Source organism: Panicum virgatum, chromosome 1N, assembly GCF_016808335.1.
Source record: "Panicum virgatum strain AP13 chromosome 1N, P.virgatum_v5, whole genome shotgun sequence".
NCBI classification, from domain to species: Eukaryota; Viridiplantae; Streptophyta; class Magnoliopsida; order Poales; family Poaceae; genus Panicum; species Panicum virgatum.
Window position 1 is genome coordinate 9,541,866 of NC_053145.1, and position 19,053 is coordinate 9,560,918.

Genomic DNA, 19,053 nt, shown 5'->3' on the forward strand with positions numbered 1-19,053 from the left:
TGCACACTCACCTGTTATATTGTGATCCAAATTCTGATGGGAGAGTGTTGGAATTTGGGCTTGGCCCATTAAGGCCCATGTGGTGCAAACTTTTAATCCCACATTGCTAGTAGAAGTTGAGGAGACCACGTGACTCTCTATATATCTAACCCATAGGTTTCACCGGAGAATATCAATTCTATTATTCCTCTTGTAAGCCGCCGCTAGGCGTTGTACACAAACACCCGATATAGTGAAGTTCTTGCTGGCTGGCGCCCGTGGTTTTTACCCTTCGCATTGGAGGGGTTTTCCACGTTAAATCTTCGTGTCTTTCTGCGGTTTGATCTTTCTATTTTTCATCGTTTTGTTCGCCGTCGCTTCTAACAAGTGGTATCAGAGCCGAGGTTTCAAGTTTGGGTTTCGTGATGGCGTCGATGAAGTATGATCTACCGATGTTGGACTACAAGACAAGGTTCTCGCTGTGGCAAGTCAAGATGAGAGCTATTCTGGCGCAAACCAATGATCTTGATGAGGCGCTGGAAAAATTCGGGAAGAAAAAGAAGGATGAGTGGACCGATGAGGAGAAGCGCAAGGACCGTAAGGCTCTTTCTCTTATTCAGCTTCATCTATCTAATGATATTCTACAAGAAGTGCTGCAGGAAAAAACTGCTGCAGAATTGTGGCTAAAACTGGAATCGATCTGCATGTCGAAGGATCTTACCAGTAAATTGCATATGAAGTTGAAGCTGTACACGCTTAAGATGCAGGAGGGTGATTCGGTGATGGGTCACCTATCTGTCTTCAAGGAGATCGTTGCTGACCTAGGGTCGATGGAGGTTAAGTATGAAGATGAGGACTTAGGTCTTCTTTTATTATGCTCTTTGCCAAGTTCTTATGCAAGTTTCCGTGACACCATACTATTAAGCCGTGATGAACTAACCCTTGCGGAAGTTTGTGAGGCACTCCAGTCTAAGGAGAAGATGAAAGGCATGGTGCAGACAGATGGCTCGTCCTCTAGGGGCGACGCTTTGCATGTCAGAGGCAGATCAGAGCAAAGATCCTCAAGTGATAACAACGATCGTGGCAAGAGCAATGACGGTAGAGGCCGCTCCCAGTCCAAAGGTCCCAAGAAGAAATTCTGTAAGTATTGCAAGAAGAAATCTCATATGATTGAGGATTGCTGGAATTTGCAGAATAAGGAGAAGAAGAAAAATAAATCTGATGGTAAGGCTAGTGTTGCTTCTGCTGGTGAAAACTCTGAGTCAGATTGTTTGGTTGTCTTTGCTGGTTGTGTTGCTGGTCATGATGAGTGGATTCTTGATTCTGCATGTTCTTTTCATATCTGCACTAATAGAGATTGGTTCAGTTCCTATGAGTCTTTGCAGAACGGTGATTTTGTGCGCATGGGAGATGATAACCCGTGTGAGATTATTGGCATTGGCTCTGTTCAGATCAAGACCCATGATGGCATGATTCGCATACTGAAGAATGTAAGGCACATACCAGGGATGAAAAGAAATCTGATCTCGTTGAGCACACTTGATAAAGAAGGACTCAAATACACCGGTTCAGGTGGAGTTGTGAAGGTATCTAAAGGTTCTCTTGTATGTTTGCTGGGTGATCTCAATCCTTCAAATTTATATGTTCTCAGAGGTTGTACTTTGCATGGTTCTGTTTCTGCTGCTAATGTTGCTAATGCTGAACCTAGTAAGACTGACCTTTGGCATATGCGTCTTGGACACATGAGTGAACTCGGTATGGCAGAATTGATGAAGAGAAATCTGCTGGATGCTGCATTCTGAGTGGCAAGAAGTTCTGTGAGCATTGTGTATTTGGTAAGCATAAGAGGGTCAAATTCAATACCTCTGTTCATACCACAAAAGGTACACTTGATTATGTTCATGCTGATTTGTGGGGTCCTTCACGTAAGCCTTCATATGGTGGTGCTCGTTATATGCTTACCATTATTGATGATTACTCTAGAAGAGTCTGGCCTTATTTTCTGAAAAGCAAAGATGATACTTTTGCTGCTTTTATAGAATGGAAAGTTATGATAGAAAGGCAAACTGAGAAGAAGGCCAAGGTGCTTCGAACTGATAATGGTGGAGAGTTCTGTTCGGATGCTTTTGATGATTATTGCAGAAAAGAAGGCATTGTTAGGCATCACACCATACCATACACTCCTCAGCAGAATGGTGTGGCCGAGCGTATGAACAGGACTATCATCTCGAAGGCTCGTTGCATGCTGTCCAATGCCCATATGAACAAGCGTTTTTGGGCTGAGGCTGCTAATACAGCATGTTATTTGATCAACAGATCGCCTTATATTCCACTCAACAAGAAGACTCCTATTGAGGTATGGTCTGGTACACCTGCAGATTATTCACACTTGAGAGTTTTTGGCTGCACTGCTTATGCTCATGTTGATAATGGAAAATTAGAGCCTAGAGCTATTAAATGTCTGTTTCTTGGTTATGGTTCGGGAGTCAAAGGATATAAATTGTGGAATCCTGAAACTAGAAAGACTTTTATGAGCAGAAGTGTTGTTTTCAATGAATCTGTGATGTTTACTGACAGTTTGTCCACAGATGATGCTTTAGTTGAGAAATTGCAGTCACAAGTTAGTGTGCAGGTGGAGCTTATAGATGACCAGGAAAATGAAGTTGTTGGTAATGATGTTTCAGATAGTGTTCCTGATACTGTTCAGCACTCACCTCCAGTTTCACAGTCCGATTTGCAGCATGAGGAGGATGTAGATTTACCTATTGCTCTTCGCAGATCAAAGAGGAGTTGTGGACCTCCAAACCGTTTAATTGAGGAGTGTAATCTGACTTATTATGCTTTGAGTTGTGCTGAACAGGTGGAGGATGCTAGTGAGCCAGCAACATATTCTGAAGCCATTGATTCAGTTGATAAGGAGAAGTGGATTTCAGCTATGCATGAGGAGATGCAGTCTCTTGAGAAGAATGGCACATGGGAGATTGTAAGCTTGCCTGAGAAAAAGAAGACTGTTCGCTGCAAATGGGTCTTCAAGAGAAAGGAGGGTTTGTCTTCTAGTGAGCCTCCAAGATTTAAGGCAAGGTTAGTTGCAAAAGGTTTTAGTCAGATTCCTGGTGTTGACTATAATGATGTGTTCTCTCCAGTTGTGAAGCATAGCTCAATTCGGATTTTTTTTAGTATTGTTGCTATGCATGATCTTGAGCTTGAGCAGTTAGATGTGAAGACTGCATTTTTACATGGAGAGCTTGAGGAGGAAATTTACATGGATCAGCCAGAAGGATTCATAGTGCCAAGCAAAGAGAATTATGTTTGCAAATTAAAGAAATCCTTGTATGGTTTGAAACAGTCTCCTCGTCAGTGGTATAAGAGGTTTGATTCATTTATGTTGTTACATGGTTTTAAAAGATCTGAATATGATAGCTGTGTTTACATTAAGATTGTTGAGGAATCACCTATATACTTGCTGTTATATGTTGATGACATGCTTATGCTGCCAAGAGCAGAAAAGAAATCACTACAGTAAAGAAATTGTTGAGTAGTGAATTTGATATGAAGGATCTTGGTGTTGCTAAGAAATTCTAGGTATGGAGATTACTAGAGACAGAAAATCTGGTTTATTATTTCTTAGTCAGCATAATTACATTAACAAGGTTCTTCAGCGTTTCAATATGCATGATTCAAAGCCAGTTAGTACTCCTATTGCACCTCACTTTAAATTGTCAGCTGCTCAGTGCCCTAGTTCTGAGGAGGATGTTGAATACATGTCAAAAGTCCCATATTCTAGTGCTGTTGGTTCTTTGATGTATGCCATGGTTTGCTCTCGCCCAGATTTATCATATGCTATGAGTTTGGTTAGCAGATACATGTCTAATCCTGGTAAAGAACACTGGAAGGCAGTTCAGTGGATTTTCAGGTACCTCAGAGGAACAGCAGATTCTTGTTTGAAGTTTGGGAGAACTGATCAGGGACTCATTGGTTATGTGGATTTAGATTATGCTGCTGATTTGGATAGGCGCAGGTCACTCACAGGTTATGTGTTCACTGTTAGCAGGTTGTGCTGTGAGTTGGAAGGCTACTTTGCAGCCTGTTGTTGCTATGTCTACCACAGAAGCAGAATATATGGCTATTGCTGAAGCGTGCAAGGAGGCAGTTTGGCTGAAAGGTTTGTTTACTGAGCTGTGTGGAGTTGGGTTCTTGCATTGATCTATTCTGTGACAGTCAAAGTGTTATTTGCCCTCACTAAAGATCAGATGTTTCATGAAAGGACAAAGCATATTGATGGTCAAGTACATTATGTTCGTGATGTTATTTCACAAGGTAAATTGAAGGTATGCAAGATCAGTACTCATGATAACTCCAAGCTGATATGATGACTAAACCAGTTCCTGTAGCTAAGTTTGAGCTTTGCTCAAGCTTAGTTGGTTTGGACAGTTTAGCCCAAGAGGCTATTTGGCGCCAGAAGTTCTGTTCATTGTTGTGTTCAGGTGATGATTTTGATATGCTACAAGAAGGAATTTGTCCTCAAGGTGGAGTATGTTATATTGTGATCCAAATTCTGATGGGGAGAGTGTTGGAATTTGGGCTTGGCCCATTAAGGCCCATGTGGTGCAAACTTTTAATCCCACATTGCTAGTAGAAGTTGAGGAGGACCACGTGACTCTCCTATATATCTAACTCATAGGCTTCACCGGAGAATATCAATTCTATTATTCCTCTTGTAAGCCGCCGCTAGGCGTTGTACACAAACACCCGATATAGTGAAGTTCTTGCTGGCTGGCGCCCGTGGTTTTACCCTTCGCATTGGAGGGGTTTTCCACGTTAAATCTTCGTGTCTTTCTGCGGTTTGATCTTTCTATTTGTCATCGTTTTGTTCGCCGTCGCTTCTAACATCACCCTTATAAACGCACGAACGCAAACCAATCTTACCCCTACGAGCATATTCGAAGACTGAGTCGTAAATTCACGAGATTGATAAGTCATCACAAGCACATCACTGTTTACAGAAACGTCGCCTAACACCGGGGGGGGCATTTTTTTTCATAATACTAACTAGTGGTAATTTATAGATAGCGTGTAGATGTATTTTGGTGGGAAATTTAGAAATAGGTATAAGGGTATTTTGAGTTGTTTTATAAATGGCATGTAATTTTGCCATTATCTGTTTTCTGAATAATGTGGTAATTTCCATGACGTGTGAATCAGAAAATAGTCTTCTTTTGTTGGACAAATACTAATAACGTATTAATTTGGATGGAAAGAACAAGAAGACAAAAAAGTAATGAAAAGAGATACTTACGCATAACAATCTCCGTTTGCGTGTAGGATTAGCCTCGAATCCTCTACGGATGTGGCCGCGCGCGGCACGTCGTCATGGGCTCATGGCCAACAACTTAAACAAGTTCTATATATGTGTGTGCAACCTGGGCACCGATCCAATCTAATCGAGCTCGTTTTTTGGTTTGATCAACAAACCAGCAGGAATAAGATCGATCCAGATTCCACCACCATGTCCGAATCGGAACTGAAAGCGGCGGCGGCGCCGCCGCGACCGTCCAAGAGGCCTCGGCACGGCCACGAGGCGGCGCCGTCGCTGCCCGACGATGTGATCGTCCAACACATCCTGACGCGCGTCCCGGCCGCGGCCACCGTCCGCTTCCGGGCGGTGTGCCGGGGGTGGCGCGCCGCGCTCATCTCCGATGACTTCATCCAGGCGTACCAAGCCGTCCGAGCCGCTGCCCAGCCGCAGCCGCCGGAGATCTTCTTCTTCGCGCCCGGCGCCGCACAAGGCTCCACCTCCTTCTACTCGTCGAGGCTTAAGTTGAGGACGACACAGCAGGACGACGACGACGCTTCGTCGCCGGCCCGCGAGCTCGTGACCGTGGGCGACCTGCGCGCCAACGACCTCGTGCTGTCCGGCACCAAGCCCTGCCGCGGGCTCACCCTCCTCTACCAGCCCCGCGAGTCCGCCTACCACGTCTGCAACCTCTCCACCGGCGAGCACGTCTCCCTGCCCCTGCCCCCGTGCGCGTTGGCCAGGATCGTGCAAATTTGCGGCCCCTACGCGCTCTCGAGCACCGGCCTCGGCTTCCACCCGGCGGCCGACGAGCACATCGTGGTGAGGCTCTTCGAGGACTGGAGCAAGCAGCAGCGCTGCGAGGTGTACGGCCTGAGGTCCGGCGGGTGGCGACCCTTCGCCGGCGGGCGGGCGCCGCCGCACGCGGCCAAGGGCCTCGACGGCCGGCCCCCGGTGTTCGTGGACGGGTGCTTCTACTGGCACATTTACACGAGAACCAACTTCTCCGGCATGGAAGAGCAGCTCTACAGGACGCCGGAGCCCATCCTGTCGCTCTCCGTCGACACGGAGCGGTTCGGGTGGGTGCGCCCCCCGGAGGAACGGGCGCGCAACGTCTTCCACCTCGCCGAGCTCGACGGCCAGCTGTGCGCGGTGGTGGACACCCGCCTCGGCGTGGGACGGTACGAGCTCTGGGTGCGGCCGGCCGGCGGCCCGACGGCGCCGTCGTGGTCGCTGCGCTGCCGCATCAGCCTGGAGAGCCTGCCCCGGCCGATGGGAGAAGCGCTGAGCCGTGGCTTCCGTATGCTCCCGCTAGGCTCGTGGGGAGGAAAGATCCTCCTCGCCACGAGCTGCCACGAGGTGTACGCCTACGACCCGGAGATGAACAGCGTCGACAGGGTGTTCTCCGTGCTGGAGTTCATAGACGCCCCAAAAGAGCCGGAGCTGCTCCTCAACATCGCCATGCACGAGGAAACGGTCACCGGCGTCCGCCGCCGCCTTCTCGCGGGCGACGTGGGCAAGCTGAAGATGAAGCTCGGCCGCAGCACTGTTGCCCCGCAGGGAGGAGGACCTTCAGACTGGCGAACACACGATCAAACTGTTGCTGGGCAGCAACAGGTCCAGGAGATGCTCAGCTTCGCAGTGGCCGTACTCCTTGACATCGTTAACAACCATAATTAAATTAAACTGCTAGCAAGATAGTCCGCGCACATATTTTTTTTTTACGCGGACATCTAGCGTTTTCATACTATCATTTGGTGTATTTTCTCTTGACTTGAGAAGACAAATTTATTCAAATAATTTTGTTTTGTTGTCTCGATATCAAATAATGTAATTTATATTTCAGTTGTATTTAATCTCTGTTAGATCGGCATAAAATCCTATGGTGTATATTCTTTTTTTTGTTCTATTTAGACAATTATTATGCCGGTGCATTGCTCCGGATAAAGTTGATATACGTATCGGATATGTGTAGGTATCGTGCATTAATTTGTAGGTATCTATATGATCAAGTCGTTGACGGAAGGGACTGATCCAATTCACATACAGGATGGACTAACGTCCACCTGTCAATGACACGAGACAGACCAAACCAAACGGATTTATAACAAAAAAATTTAGGTGGAGACCTTACTTGCTTTAGCTTTTGAGAAATAGATATAGATTTAATGTGGTAATTTCTTGGCTCTCTCTGCGAATGTGATGGCTTGGAGTGCAAATTGGTGAACTTTAGGTGCACCTCCAAACTTCTTTAGTTTAAAATTTTGTACTGATTTTTCAAATTGAGATCTCATTTTGGAGAAGGAGTGCAAAATTTTGAACTAAAAAAGTTTGGAGATGCACCTAAGGGTCACCGATTAATACCTCTAATGGCTTGTTTTAGTCAAGGTTGACACAGTTAACAGCAATGATATCAGTATATATTCATTTAAAAAATATATCAGTGACAGGCTAACAAGCCAATGCCATCCTGCATCTCTCCATACTAATGCTCTTTAGCAAATATTATTCTGAATAGCAAGCCAGTGACATGTCTGCAGCAGTAGCATTCTATGATATTTGTTTTCTCCTAGATGGGAGCATAATGCATCAATCAGAAATTTGTTTACCATTGTGGCCCTATAAGAGGCAGGGAGCTGTGGTTTGGCCGTGAGGTCCTTCTGTTTGTACCAATATTTCATAAGGTTTGTTTTTACCATGGATGGATGTCTTCTCACCGTTCCGATGTCTCAACTACCAATGGTGTGTGTGTGTGCAGTCCAAGAGCAAGTCATGAGAAGCTGGGATGGCTCCTAAAGGTACACTTGAATATGTGTTTCTCCTTTAGTCAACATCTTTGCTGTTTGGATAAGCTGACATCCTTTGTCTGTTTTACCATGCACTGTTTTCTCTATGCCATTTCAAGCTACCTGAAGATTGTTGTTTCTTACTGTTGCTAGTAGCTTCAGATAACACATGCATTGCTCAAATTCCAACGCTTGCACGCTGGCTTCTCCATCTTGCTCGAATATCTGTTGCCTGTATTCATTCAGAATGCAGGTTGTCTCTCTGATAAGATTCAGACATCTTGTCATGAATCTGCTTTATGCTCACTGAAGTCATAATCTGGCCATGCCTTTGCACTAGATCAATATCATTTCTCCTTCAGACAAGATCTTTGCTATTTGGGTTATTTCACAAGCAAAACAGAATTTGCTGACCGCTGTGTGTACCAAGATGTTCATTGTGCTAAGTTCTTAGTGTCTCTGCTTGGTTTGTTTGGAAAACTGTTACTGAAAGTTCCTACCAAGGTCAAAGTTATTAGTCTAAGAATAATAACTTTTACTCTTGTAGTACCAGTTCAGAGAAAACCTGGACTGATTAACTTTCTTACTATTTGCAGCCATCTGAAGCTATCCATCCTGATAATGTCCTAGTTAAGAACGTGGCATCGTCAGAAGCAAACTTCCTGTATACCTTCTTTGTATAATTTGCAACCAGTTGATATGTAAAACTAGCACTCAAATTAAAAATGGAAGTGCCCTGGTAATGCCGTGCTTGCACGCAATGACCCTTTTTATGTTCTGTAATGTCACTTCTATGCAAGTGCCCCTGTGTAGGTATGTCTTATTTAGTTCTTCCTGCTAGTGCACAGTGCTCACTAAGCCACGATAAACTCTGGTTCCATTGTGGAGCTTTGGGTATGGAGCGGGTTACAACTTACGACCCATTAGCCGGTCATTCATTCAATCATTGATCCCTAACGATCAGATAGTAGCAATGGTTACAGTTTCAGTTCTGGAGTTTTACATTGCCAAAGAAAAACGCCAACTCCAAAACAGACCCTTAAAACTCTGTTTTGTGTGCCCTGACCAGAGGCAACTGTGTGCGCTCTGCAGGTAAAACTGAAAATTTACACTACTACAAGGCTACTACTAGTACACAAACATTCTTAAGCCTGCAGTAAAGATCAGGCATCCTTGTCAGTTACAACAAACGAACCTCGATGAGCCAGCAAACTGAACAGATGAGCCAACAAACGAACGAAGCTTGTACGGTTGCAAGCTCAGATCAGACGAGCTGCTGCATCCGGAGAACCAAACACCCGAACGAACAGCTGGAGCTCGAGACCGTGGGAGGGCAATGCGAATCTAACCTCGATGAGCCTAGTCCACCTCTCAGTCTCACCCTCCATGTAGAAGATGTGCACGCAGAAGCTGACCGCGAGGCCGTAGAAGGCCTCCTCGGCGTTGTAGTAGGCGACGACGACGCGATCGCCTCTCTCGGCGACATGCCCGACATGGAACATTTGCCAAAGCGGGTAGCGCAGCAGGGCGAGCGAGCGCGGCGGCTGCGGCTCGTACGGGGGCCGGAACGGAACGGGGCGGCGCATCAGGTCCTGACACGAGCACCAGGCGGCGCCACTCCTCACGCAGGACTCACAGAGAAGACGGTTGCAGCATGGTAGGAACCAGGCCACGGGCGCGAGATGGCACCTGTGGCAGCTCCTGCTCGGCATGCCCCACCTCGACCGCCGCCTCCCCGCCGGCGAAGCACCCTGATGAATCATCATTAATCAGACAAGGCATTTCTTCTTTTCTGACAGGCACGATCGATCGCTGACATTTCTGCCGCTGCAGCTACCGATCGAGAACAACAGCTGCAGAAAACGTACGTACTCACCTGACCATGGGCACCGAGGGCGGTGGTGGCCGGCGAGCCTGCTGAGGATGCCGGTGGAGGAATGGCGGCTCCGCCGGCGTGGAGGGCGGCGGGCGCCACGGTGTCGCTTCTGATGCCGGAGTTGTACAGGGCATGGAGAGTCACTCTCCAGGATGCAACGAGTTGGTCCCCGTGCCGTACCACAAGCCTCCATGAGGGGATCGCGGCATCGTAGTCGAACGCGAACCTCCACAATCCAGCCGCCGCCGCGCTGGAGCCGAGCTCGCGGTGGAGTTGACCGGCGAGTAACTCGAGCGCTCGGGTTTCGCTTGCGCTGATGCCGCCTTCCAGGCCGGCGGTCCAGACCACCCAAGAAGCTGGAACCGCTCTGGAGTTGGGGCCGGCGATCTCGCGGCTGTCAGCTTCGGGGCGGCCTGCGGCGCGTGGCGTCGGGGGGAACTCGACAAACCTACGACGGCGACGGCTCCGTCGCACTCGCACCATCTGCGAGCCGACCGTGTACGCCGCCGCCGTCGTGGTGCTCCTGGGCGTCGAGGCGTCGCGGAAGGAGGGGCCGCCGGGGAAGGTGAGCTCAGGGGCGGCGTGTGCCGTCGAAGTGGAGTTGGAGCCAAGAACTCCAACAACGGGGGCCGCCGCCGTCGTGGTGCTCCTGGTCGTCGAGGCGTCGCGGAAGGAGGGGCCGCCGGGGAAGGTGATCTCGTGGGCGGCATGTGCCGTCGAAGCGGAGCTGGAGCCAAGAACTCCAAGAACGGCCGCCGCTGCCGTCGTGGTGCTCCTGGGCGTCGAGGCGTCGCGGAAGGAGGGGCCGCCGGGGAAGGTGAGCTCGTGGCCGGCGTGTGCCGTCGAAGCGGAGTTGGAGCCAAGAACTCCAAGTACGGGCGCCGCCGCCGTCGAAGCGGAGTCGGAGCCAAGAACTCCAAGAACGGGCGCCGCCCCGCCCTGTGCTGTAGAGTCCCGCGGCGAGCCAAGACGGGGACCAAAACGAGTCGACGAGGCCTGCGCGTGGTCCTCGCCGTGTACAGCGTATCCTCGGTGGAACAAGACCTCGCCACCAGGGACGTGTGGCGTCGTCGGAGTCGACGGGCAAAGAACGGGTGTCGCGGATCTCCCCGCCACCGTCTCTTCGTCGCTGGCTTCCGGCTCAGCAGCGACGGGAAGCGGCCGTGTGGTGGTGGAGGGGGCGGAGGTTCCGCCGATTTCCGGCGCCCGAGAGGATCTCCTGCGCTCGTTTGCCATTGCTTCGACGAGCGTGAGAGTATGCGAGGTAGCAATGGAGGCAAAGTTGAATTATAAACAGGGGAGGAGGAGGTTGGGACTTGGGAGAACGGAGGAGAACGCCACGGGTGGAGCCCCACGCCGGCCCAGCAATACTAAACCAGCCTAAAGCTTGGCCCAATAGGCCAATACAATGCAGACTTCTTTCACCTTCTCTTTTTCATTATTTTCCGTCTTCTTTGTTCTTTCCATCTGATGAAAGCATCTCCAAGAGTTTTTCTTAATTTGACTATCTAAATTATCATTTCGAGAACCTTATGCATAAAAATTATTTTCTATATGTTCCACTCTTCAACAGTTTTCTATATCTTGTGTACACTCTATAACACTATTTTCGTTATCTATCTTCGACTAGCTGGAGACGTGGAATGAAGAATGTTCACATTTGGATAACCACATAGAGAATCTATTGAAGGGTAGTTGTTCACCAAAATTTATATTTCTAACAATAAGAAGAGATATGCTGAAGTTGCTCTTACTAATACGTTATTAGAGCATTTTCAAAAGACCAGACAAAAGAGACTGGATAGGTGAAAATAAAGATTAAGCGGTGAAAACAATGTTCCAACGGACTCGGCATCACCTCTCCTCACCATCGCGCTCATCATCCTGGCGGCCTCGCTAGGTAAAATTGACGAGGGCGGCGACCTTGCCATCCCTCTCCTCCAGCCCTCTCGTGTGCTGCCCCGTGCCCTCACCTCCTCTTTCCTACGCTCTCCGATGCCGTCACCTTCCTCATCTTCTCCATCATGGCCCTGCTCCCTCGCACTGGCACCGCTCCTCTGATCTATCGCCGCATGCTGCTGCTCTGCTTCCTTGTGCTCCCGACCGCGGGTCAACCCTTCTTGAACCCCCCCCCCCCCCCCCCCCGACCGAGCCAGTTAATCTTGTGCTTAAATTACTAATCATGGCCCCACTTCGTTTCCGCGTGCCCCGAACCCCGCCGCCCAACCCTGCAGCTCTGGCGCACCTCCTTGGGCCTACCTGAGCACTTCCCCAACCGGAATCGATGGATTTCCAGCCGGCCAGAGAAGCCTCGCCGCCGCCCCCAACCACCTCACCATCGATCTACCCCTTCCGACCTCTCTCTGCCCAAACCGAGCCTGCGTTGAGCTTCCCCACACCATCTTCTTCCTCCTCGGCCTCCTTCCCCTCCGCTCCCGATGACGCCGCTGCTGGAACAAGGCCTTGCCGCCGCGGCCAGCCCGTTGCAGTTGTGTGCCCGTTGCGGCCCACCCCTACGCGGCCCCACATGGTGCCACCGAGCGCACCGGTCCTGCCTACCCGCCTTGGCCGCGGTCCCGCTTGCCCCATCGCCGGCCGGCCATGCTGCCAGCGGGAACGGCTAGCCGAGCTGCCATAGTGCTGGTGCTGGCCACGGCGAGCCTGGGGCTGGCCCGTGGCCTCCCACTGACCTTTGGGGCCCGGGTGTCAGCCCCTGGTTTGGGTTTAGCATTTTTCTAAAAATAGTTAGATCGGCTGAAATTTTATAAAAGTCATATAAAACTGCAGAAAAATGCTGAAAATACAAAATCAATTTTGTTAGTTTGGTTAGATCTATATCTACAAAGGAAAAATGCTCATGCATTTGAGATCCCAGTTTTTGCCCATGCTAAATTTTATTTCGTGTCTAGGCTTGTTTATTTGTATCTTCAGTTCTCATAGGCTTGTGCATGCTTGTAGATCTTTATTTGTCCAGTTTAACTAGTTAGAGCTAAAATAAATACTTTATGTTACCCATAAATGTTGGAAAAATTCTCAATAGCTTGTCAATATGGTAAATTTTTGTTACTAGATCATGTCTGCAAGTTATATTTTTGCATTTATTTAGTTCCTAGCTAGAGCTTTTCTTTTATAATTGTTGCTAATTAATTCTTTGCTGCATGTGTAATTTCAACAAAACAAGTCATTCCCGTGTAAATCATGTTAATCCTATTAGGACAAGAATGTTGCTTGTTTTTATGTAACTTGCTTATGCATGCTTGTAGTCAAATAAAACCTCTAGTTAACCCTCTTACTTTATAGTGTTGCTTGGCTTTTCTAATTAAGTTAGTAATGCTTTTTGAAAGAAACACTTTAGGCTAAAATGAGTTTGAAATCTAAACTCACACATATGCATCAAACCATTTCAGTTATAGCCTTATTTGTTGTGTTTACTTAGTAAATGCTTGTCAGTTATGTATTTTCATTTAATTGCATTTGCATTGCATCATGAGCACTCATGCATCTCTTCATTGCACCACTGTTCTTCTAACACTTGCATGGTATCATTTTATTCATGTAGATGCATGGGATCACCAATTTTGTGTTCTTTGACTTTGTATATAACCCGTGTTGTGACCATAAAAGGTATTGATTGTCCGGGTTCCTATTAGTATTCGGATTGATTTGTTCGAATTCCAATTAAAATTTTAATTGATTTGTCCGGATTCTGATTGACGGACCGTGGGGTCATTGTTTGCTTTAGATTTAGAGTAGAAATAGAGATAGAGATAATGCATACTATTTGACACTTGCATCAACTATATATATAATTATGTACAAATAAAATATGTTGCATCCTCATCGTTGCTTGAGCTTTTAGATCACCTCATTGCCTCGTCAATCATCCAACGTAACCTACGCGCGGAAATAATACCGAAGTCGTTCGCTTGCCCTTGTCGCCTGGCAAGGGTGCTACCGTCGCGCTTCACCTCCAGCTGCCCCGCGTCGTCAGCGCCGCCTGCCCGGACGCCGGTGACGCTCTCCTCGTGCAGGGCGACGTTGAGCAGCACCGGTGCCTCATTCTGGAAGCCCACCGCGAACTCCTCCACGGAGAACACCCTGTGCGCGGTGCTGTTCCCGGGGTTCTTAGGCGTACACCTCGTGGCAGCTGGTGGCGAGCAGGATCTTCCCGCTGACCGAGCAGGCGAGCGGGAGCATGCGCTTCCCACGGAGCAGGCCGTTCCTGATCGCCCTGGGCAGGCTGCGCAGGTTGACGCGGCAGCGCAGCGACCACGACGGCGGCGAGCCGGCGCCGGCCGTCCGAGTCCAGAGCTCGGGCTCGTGGTCCACGCCGAGGCGGGGGTCCAGCTCCACCACCGCGCACAGGGACCCGTCGAGCTCGGCGAGGCCGCAGACGGAGCGCACCGGCCGTCGTCCCGGCGAGCTCACCCACCCGAACTGCTCCGTGCCCACGGCGAGCGACAGGATGGACACCGGCTCGATTTGCCAGTAGAAACACCCGTCCACGAACACCGGAGGCCGACCGTACGGGTACGGACAGCTGCAGACGGCGTGCGCCGGCGGCACCTGTCCGGCGCAGCGGCGCCACCCGCCGGACCTCAGGCCGTAGACCTCGCCGCGCAGCTCCTGCTGGAAGCCGGCATAGAGCCTGACCACCTTGTGCTCGCGCGTTGCCGGGTCGAAGCCGAGCCCGGCGCTCCCGGGCCAGCAGCGGTCAACCGGCCGTCTGGAGGGGGCCGGCAGCGAGACGTGCTCGCCGGTGGCGAGGTTGAAGACGTGGTACGCGGACGCGTGCCGCAAGGAGGAGAGGAGGGTGAGGTCGCGGCACGGTCTGTTGTTCAGCAGGACGAGATCCGCGGCGCGCAGGGTCACGAGCTCGCGGGCTGGCTCGTCGTTCTTCCTGGCGGTTAGATCCAGCTCGCAGGTGTCGTTCTTCCTGGCGGTACGCATGTTAATGGGGTTGAATCCACTCCTATCCATATTTCAAGAACCCTAACTACCACCCACCCGACCCACCCCGTCGGCCCAATGCCCCAACCCGCCTCAACCCGAAGTCACGATGGAAGATGATATGCGACTTACATGCCGATCTACTACCATAGCGTCCCAACCTGTCTATGTCGTCAACCCAACCCGCTCCAACCCATTTCATAGTGTCACCCGTTTCCACCCATCCAATAGTACCCGTATTAAAACCCACCCAAAAAACCCATCAAGCCCCGCCCCATTAGCAGGAGTACCTGGCGGTTAGATCCAGCTCGCAGGTGTAGAAGGCGATGGACGCGGGGCGTGCGGCCAACGCCGGCGCCTGAGTTACTAGCTTCTCGCGACCGGCTATTTAATTTGGTCTGCCTCTCGTTGTTCACGTGGCGTAAACCCGCGAGAGTATGGTTTTGATACCCCTGTAACAACCCGGTCCGAGATAACGGCTAAGATCTACTCTACACATTGAGTAGACCACACCTGCTAATTAACTCTATTGCGCTTTCGTCCTTACTTCGCACAAAAAGATCGATTCGGAGTTACTAACTTCTCGCGACCGGCTATTTTATTTAACTTGGTCTGCCTCTCGTTCCGTTTTCGTTTCCGGTATGGGAATAAATTGGGAAGTACTGTGCCGCTGCTACAATAACCACGATGCTACAGTAGTTTTGCTACCGTGTCGCACATTCTGTCCGGCCCAAACGGCCCACGGGCTGTGACATGCGGGCGGCGGCGGCGGCAGCGGCTCTGGCCGCGCGGTGCGCCTCGGCGAAGCGGTCCGAGGCGAGCGCGTCGCGCGACTCGCGCCACGCGCGGCAGACCGCCCGGAAGCGGACGGCAGCGGCGGCCGGGACCCGCGTCAGGATGTGCTCGAGCCTCGAGGACCACGTCCTCGGGTAGGTGCGGTGCCGGCGGCTGGCCGTCCGGTGGCCCGTTGGGTGGCGCCCCTACCGGCGCCGGCTGGGATTCTGCTGACATGATCGCGGATCGCGTTGGTTTGCGACAAAGATTTGGGGTCGAAAATCGAAGGACTTGAGGGGCTGGCCTGGACTCTGGACGAGTCCTGCACTATACGTTGGCACGTGTGTATGTTTGTGGGTAAAAGTTGTAGAGTCCTGAAGGGAGGAAGCTTTGGAGCAGAGGAATTCTGGAGCTGCCCGTGACGGTGGCTGGAACGTGATGGCAGTTGGTCATGTGTGCCCGACGAACCGGATGACCCGTCTGCTGGTACTTGGGATGCAGAGGCTCCCGTACGCGTAGCCATCGATTTCATGGATGAACATCTCAGATAGGGCGCTGGTATCTGGATTTTTTTCTCCCCATCAAGATCTAGTCTAGTACAGTCTAGCAGATACAAAAAGGAAAAGGAAAAAACGAAAACCATCCTGGTGTCGCACAGAACAAAAGAAAGTAAACTTGCACCAGCCGGGAATCGAACCCGGGTCTGTACCGTGGCAGGGTACTATTCTACCACAAGACCACTGGTGCTTTGATGTTTTTCTTAAAACTTATGTTAATTGATCACGTACTCAGAAGAGCTTCAACCAATCAACCTCCACGCAGAAGAAAAGCGGTCAAACCGCCCGACTTTGTTTGGTTCCATTCTAGAAACCCTAGAATACGTCTTCTAGAATCCGCATGAAGGGCTAAATAAAGTCTATTTGCAAAACCTCTTTAGGGATGGGTGAAACTTTTCGCAACGAATCTAATAACGGTAATTAATCTATGATTAGCTACATTGATGCTACAGTAACCATCTCTAATCACACGGTCAAATGTCTCATTAGATTTGTCAGGGTTCCTAGCGCAGGGTTCTGAAGTAGGTTTACAACTGCCTTTATTTAATACATTAATTAGCGATAAAAGTGTTACTATTTCTAGAATTCTAGAAAACCAAACAAAACCATTAATTCATCTTATGGTGCAAAGAGCATATCCAGACCGCAGCATCCAGATGGCTTCTGGCTTCTGCCAGCAACGCACCCACATAAGAGTACGTTCATCCAAGGTTTTGCAGACAATTTTTTAAGAGAGATTTGAGAACAAGTTGCTTCTAATGTACAACCATACTTAATTACCCAGCAAAAAATTGTCCAAATGCCCAGAACAGTCCCTACAAGACTCCATGCTTGATGCTTCCCCATCACAAGTGGTGGCGAACATGTCCTTAGTTCCTTCATTCCTTGCCTCAACCACATGTAAATGTAACGTTCAAAGCCAGCCTCATCACTCGCAAGTCAAGCGCGACCTGAAGCCTGAACCTTCCGTTCTCGGCTCGAGGAGACTTTGTTGCTACCATATGCTTATCAAAGATCCACTGGTTTTTACAATTCCATACTCCTCCCACTACCAGCTTAATCAAACGAATGAACAAACAAACAACAAATTCCATGTACTCAACACCACTTCTCTTCTCTAGCGACGATCAAATGCAAGAATCTCCACCACAATCCATAAACTTTGTGACGATATTACGAGGAGGAGAAATCGATCGGTGGCGGTGCCGGCGGAATGACGGTGCTGATCTATCTGACGGTCAGGAGGTGGAGGTTGATGACGATGGGCAGCACGATGACGGCGACGAGCACGGCGCCGGCCACGACGGCGACGCACGCCCACTTGCGGCTGCCCTTCTGGTACTCCCGCGCGGTCTCGAGCTCGACGGCGCCGCGGAGCACGAAGGAGCTGGCGCGCGCGACGTGGCTCTCGATGTCGTTCAGCTGGTGGCCCTGCGCCTCCACCAGCGCCGCCATGTCCAGGAACACCTGGTGCAGCTCCCGCAGGCTGCGCTCCATCTCCCGCACCGCGCCGTGCCGCTCCTGGATCTCCGACACCGCGTCCAGCAGCTGCCCGCGCCCGGCGCCGGCCTGCCCCTGCCCCTGCTGGATCGCCTTCTGCAGGAGCGTCTCGCCGGCGCCCGACGAGATGAGCGCCTCCACCGTGCCGTCCTCCGCCGTCTCGCCGGTCACCGTGTAGTACCGCCGCGCCACCGTCTCCTTGTACTCCGCCGCCATGCGCGCCCGCAGGCCCTGGAAGTCGTCCATGAGGTCCTTGAGCTTCTTGCCGAGGCCGGTGACGACGGAGGTGCGGGTGCGGTCGGTGGAGGACCCGGGCCCGCAGCCGGGGAGCCTGCGGCTGGCGGCGTTGGCGCGGTCGAGCACCTGGCCGACGTCGGCGTCCGTGCGGGCGCGGAGGGCCTTCACGGCGCCGGCGTCGTGCGCGGTCTTGCCCTCCTCGTGCGCCGCCCGCTGGCGCCGGTGCAGCGCCTCCAGCCCGCGCAGGTCCTCCTTCACGGCCTCCACGTCCTCGAAGAACCGGTCGAGGTCCGGGCCCTCGGCCTCGCCGCCGCCGCCGCTGGCCTCCAGGTCGTCCAGCACCACCTGCTGCTTCAGGTCCGCGTACTTCTTGAACGACCCCGACGAGAAGAGGTCGTTCATCTTGCCGGACGGACTGATTTCTACGCACGCCGCGAGGACGACGATGATCGCGCTAGCTGCCGCTGGACGGGAGGCAGCAACTAGCGGGGGGAGCTTGGATGGCCGGCGCCTGTCTATCGACGTACGGACGCCTAGCTACCTGACTCTACTTGTGACACCGATTGATCGACACCAGCAAAAATGTCGCTGGCGCTTCCGAGGACCCAAGGGAGGGAGACGTGTCCTGTTCCTTGGCAATGGCGCGGCGGGAGGGAGATCAGGGAAGGGTGCCAATTGGCGAGGGGAGAAGAAGGCTGGCGGCGTCCCACATTTCCTACGATTCCTGGAAGAGAGCTGGCATCCAGCAGAAGAAATGGACTTGCCGAGGGGTAGAATTGAATAGAAGCCCGCGCCGCGTCCTCCTCGTCTCCGCTCTCCTCTCGCCGGCATCTCGTTTGTGGCGTGCACGGCCCCGGTCCGCGGCTGTCCGGCGAGGCAATCATTCCACCAAGGAGTCGGCTGCTCGACTTCGACGGACGACGGAATCTCCGGGGTTTTCGAATCGAAGATTACTAATAAATACCTTTATTGTTTGACATTTTCTTAGGCTCATAACTCCTATATATAATAAACTCTATCCATGTAATCAGCTATTTACGCTAACAACGCTTGAGAAGGGCCAAAGAAATCGGTTTCCCAACCGGTGCCCCGCAACCGCGA

The 19,053-nt window shown here is 51.0% G+C and overlaps 1 protein-coding gene and 1 non-coding gene across 2 annotated transcripts; both read right to left on the reverse strand.

Moving 5' to 3' along the window:
- Positions 1–16,334: 16,334 nt before the first annotated feature.
- On the reverse strand, positions 16,335–16,405 carry TRNAG-GCC. The gene has a single exon. It is a non-coding gene; the product is annotated as a tRNA-Gly (tRNA).
- Positions 16,406–17,442: 1,037 nt separating this feature from the next.
- LOC120653937 (syntaxin-124-like) lies at positions 17,443–18,354 on the reverse strand. Its single transcript, XM_039931598.1, has one exon. It carries the CDS (start codon positions 18,352–18,354, stop codon positions 17,443–17,445), a length of 912 nt encoding a protein of 303 aa, XP_039787532.1.
- Positions 18,355–19,053: the final 699 nt, after the last annotated feature.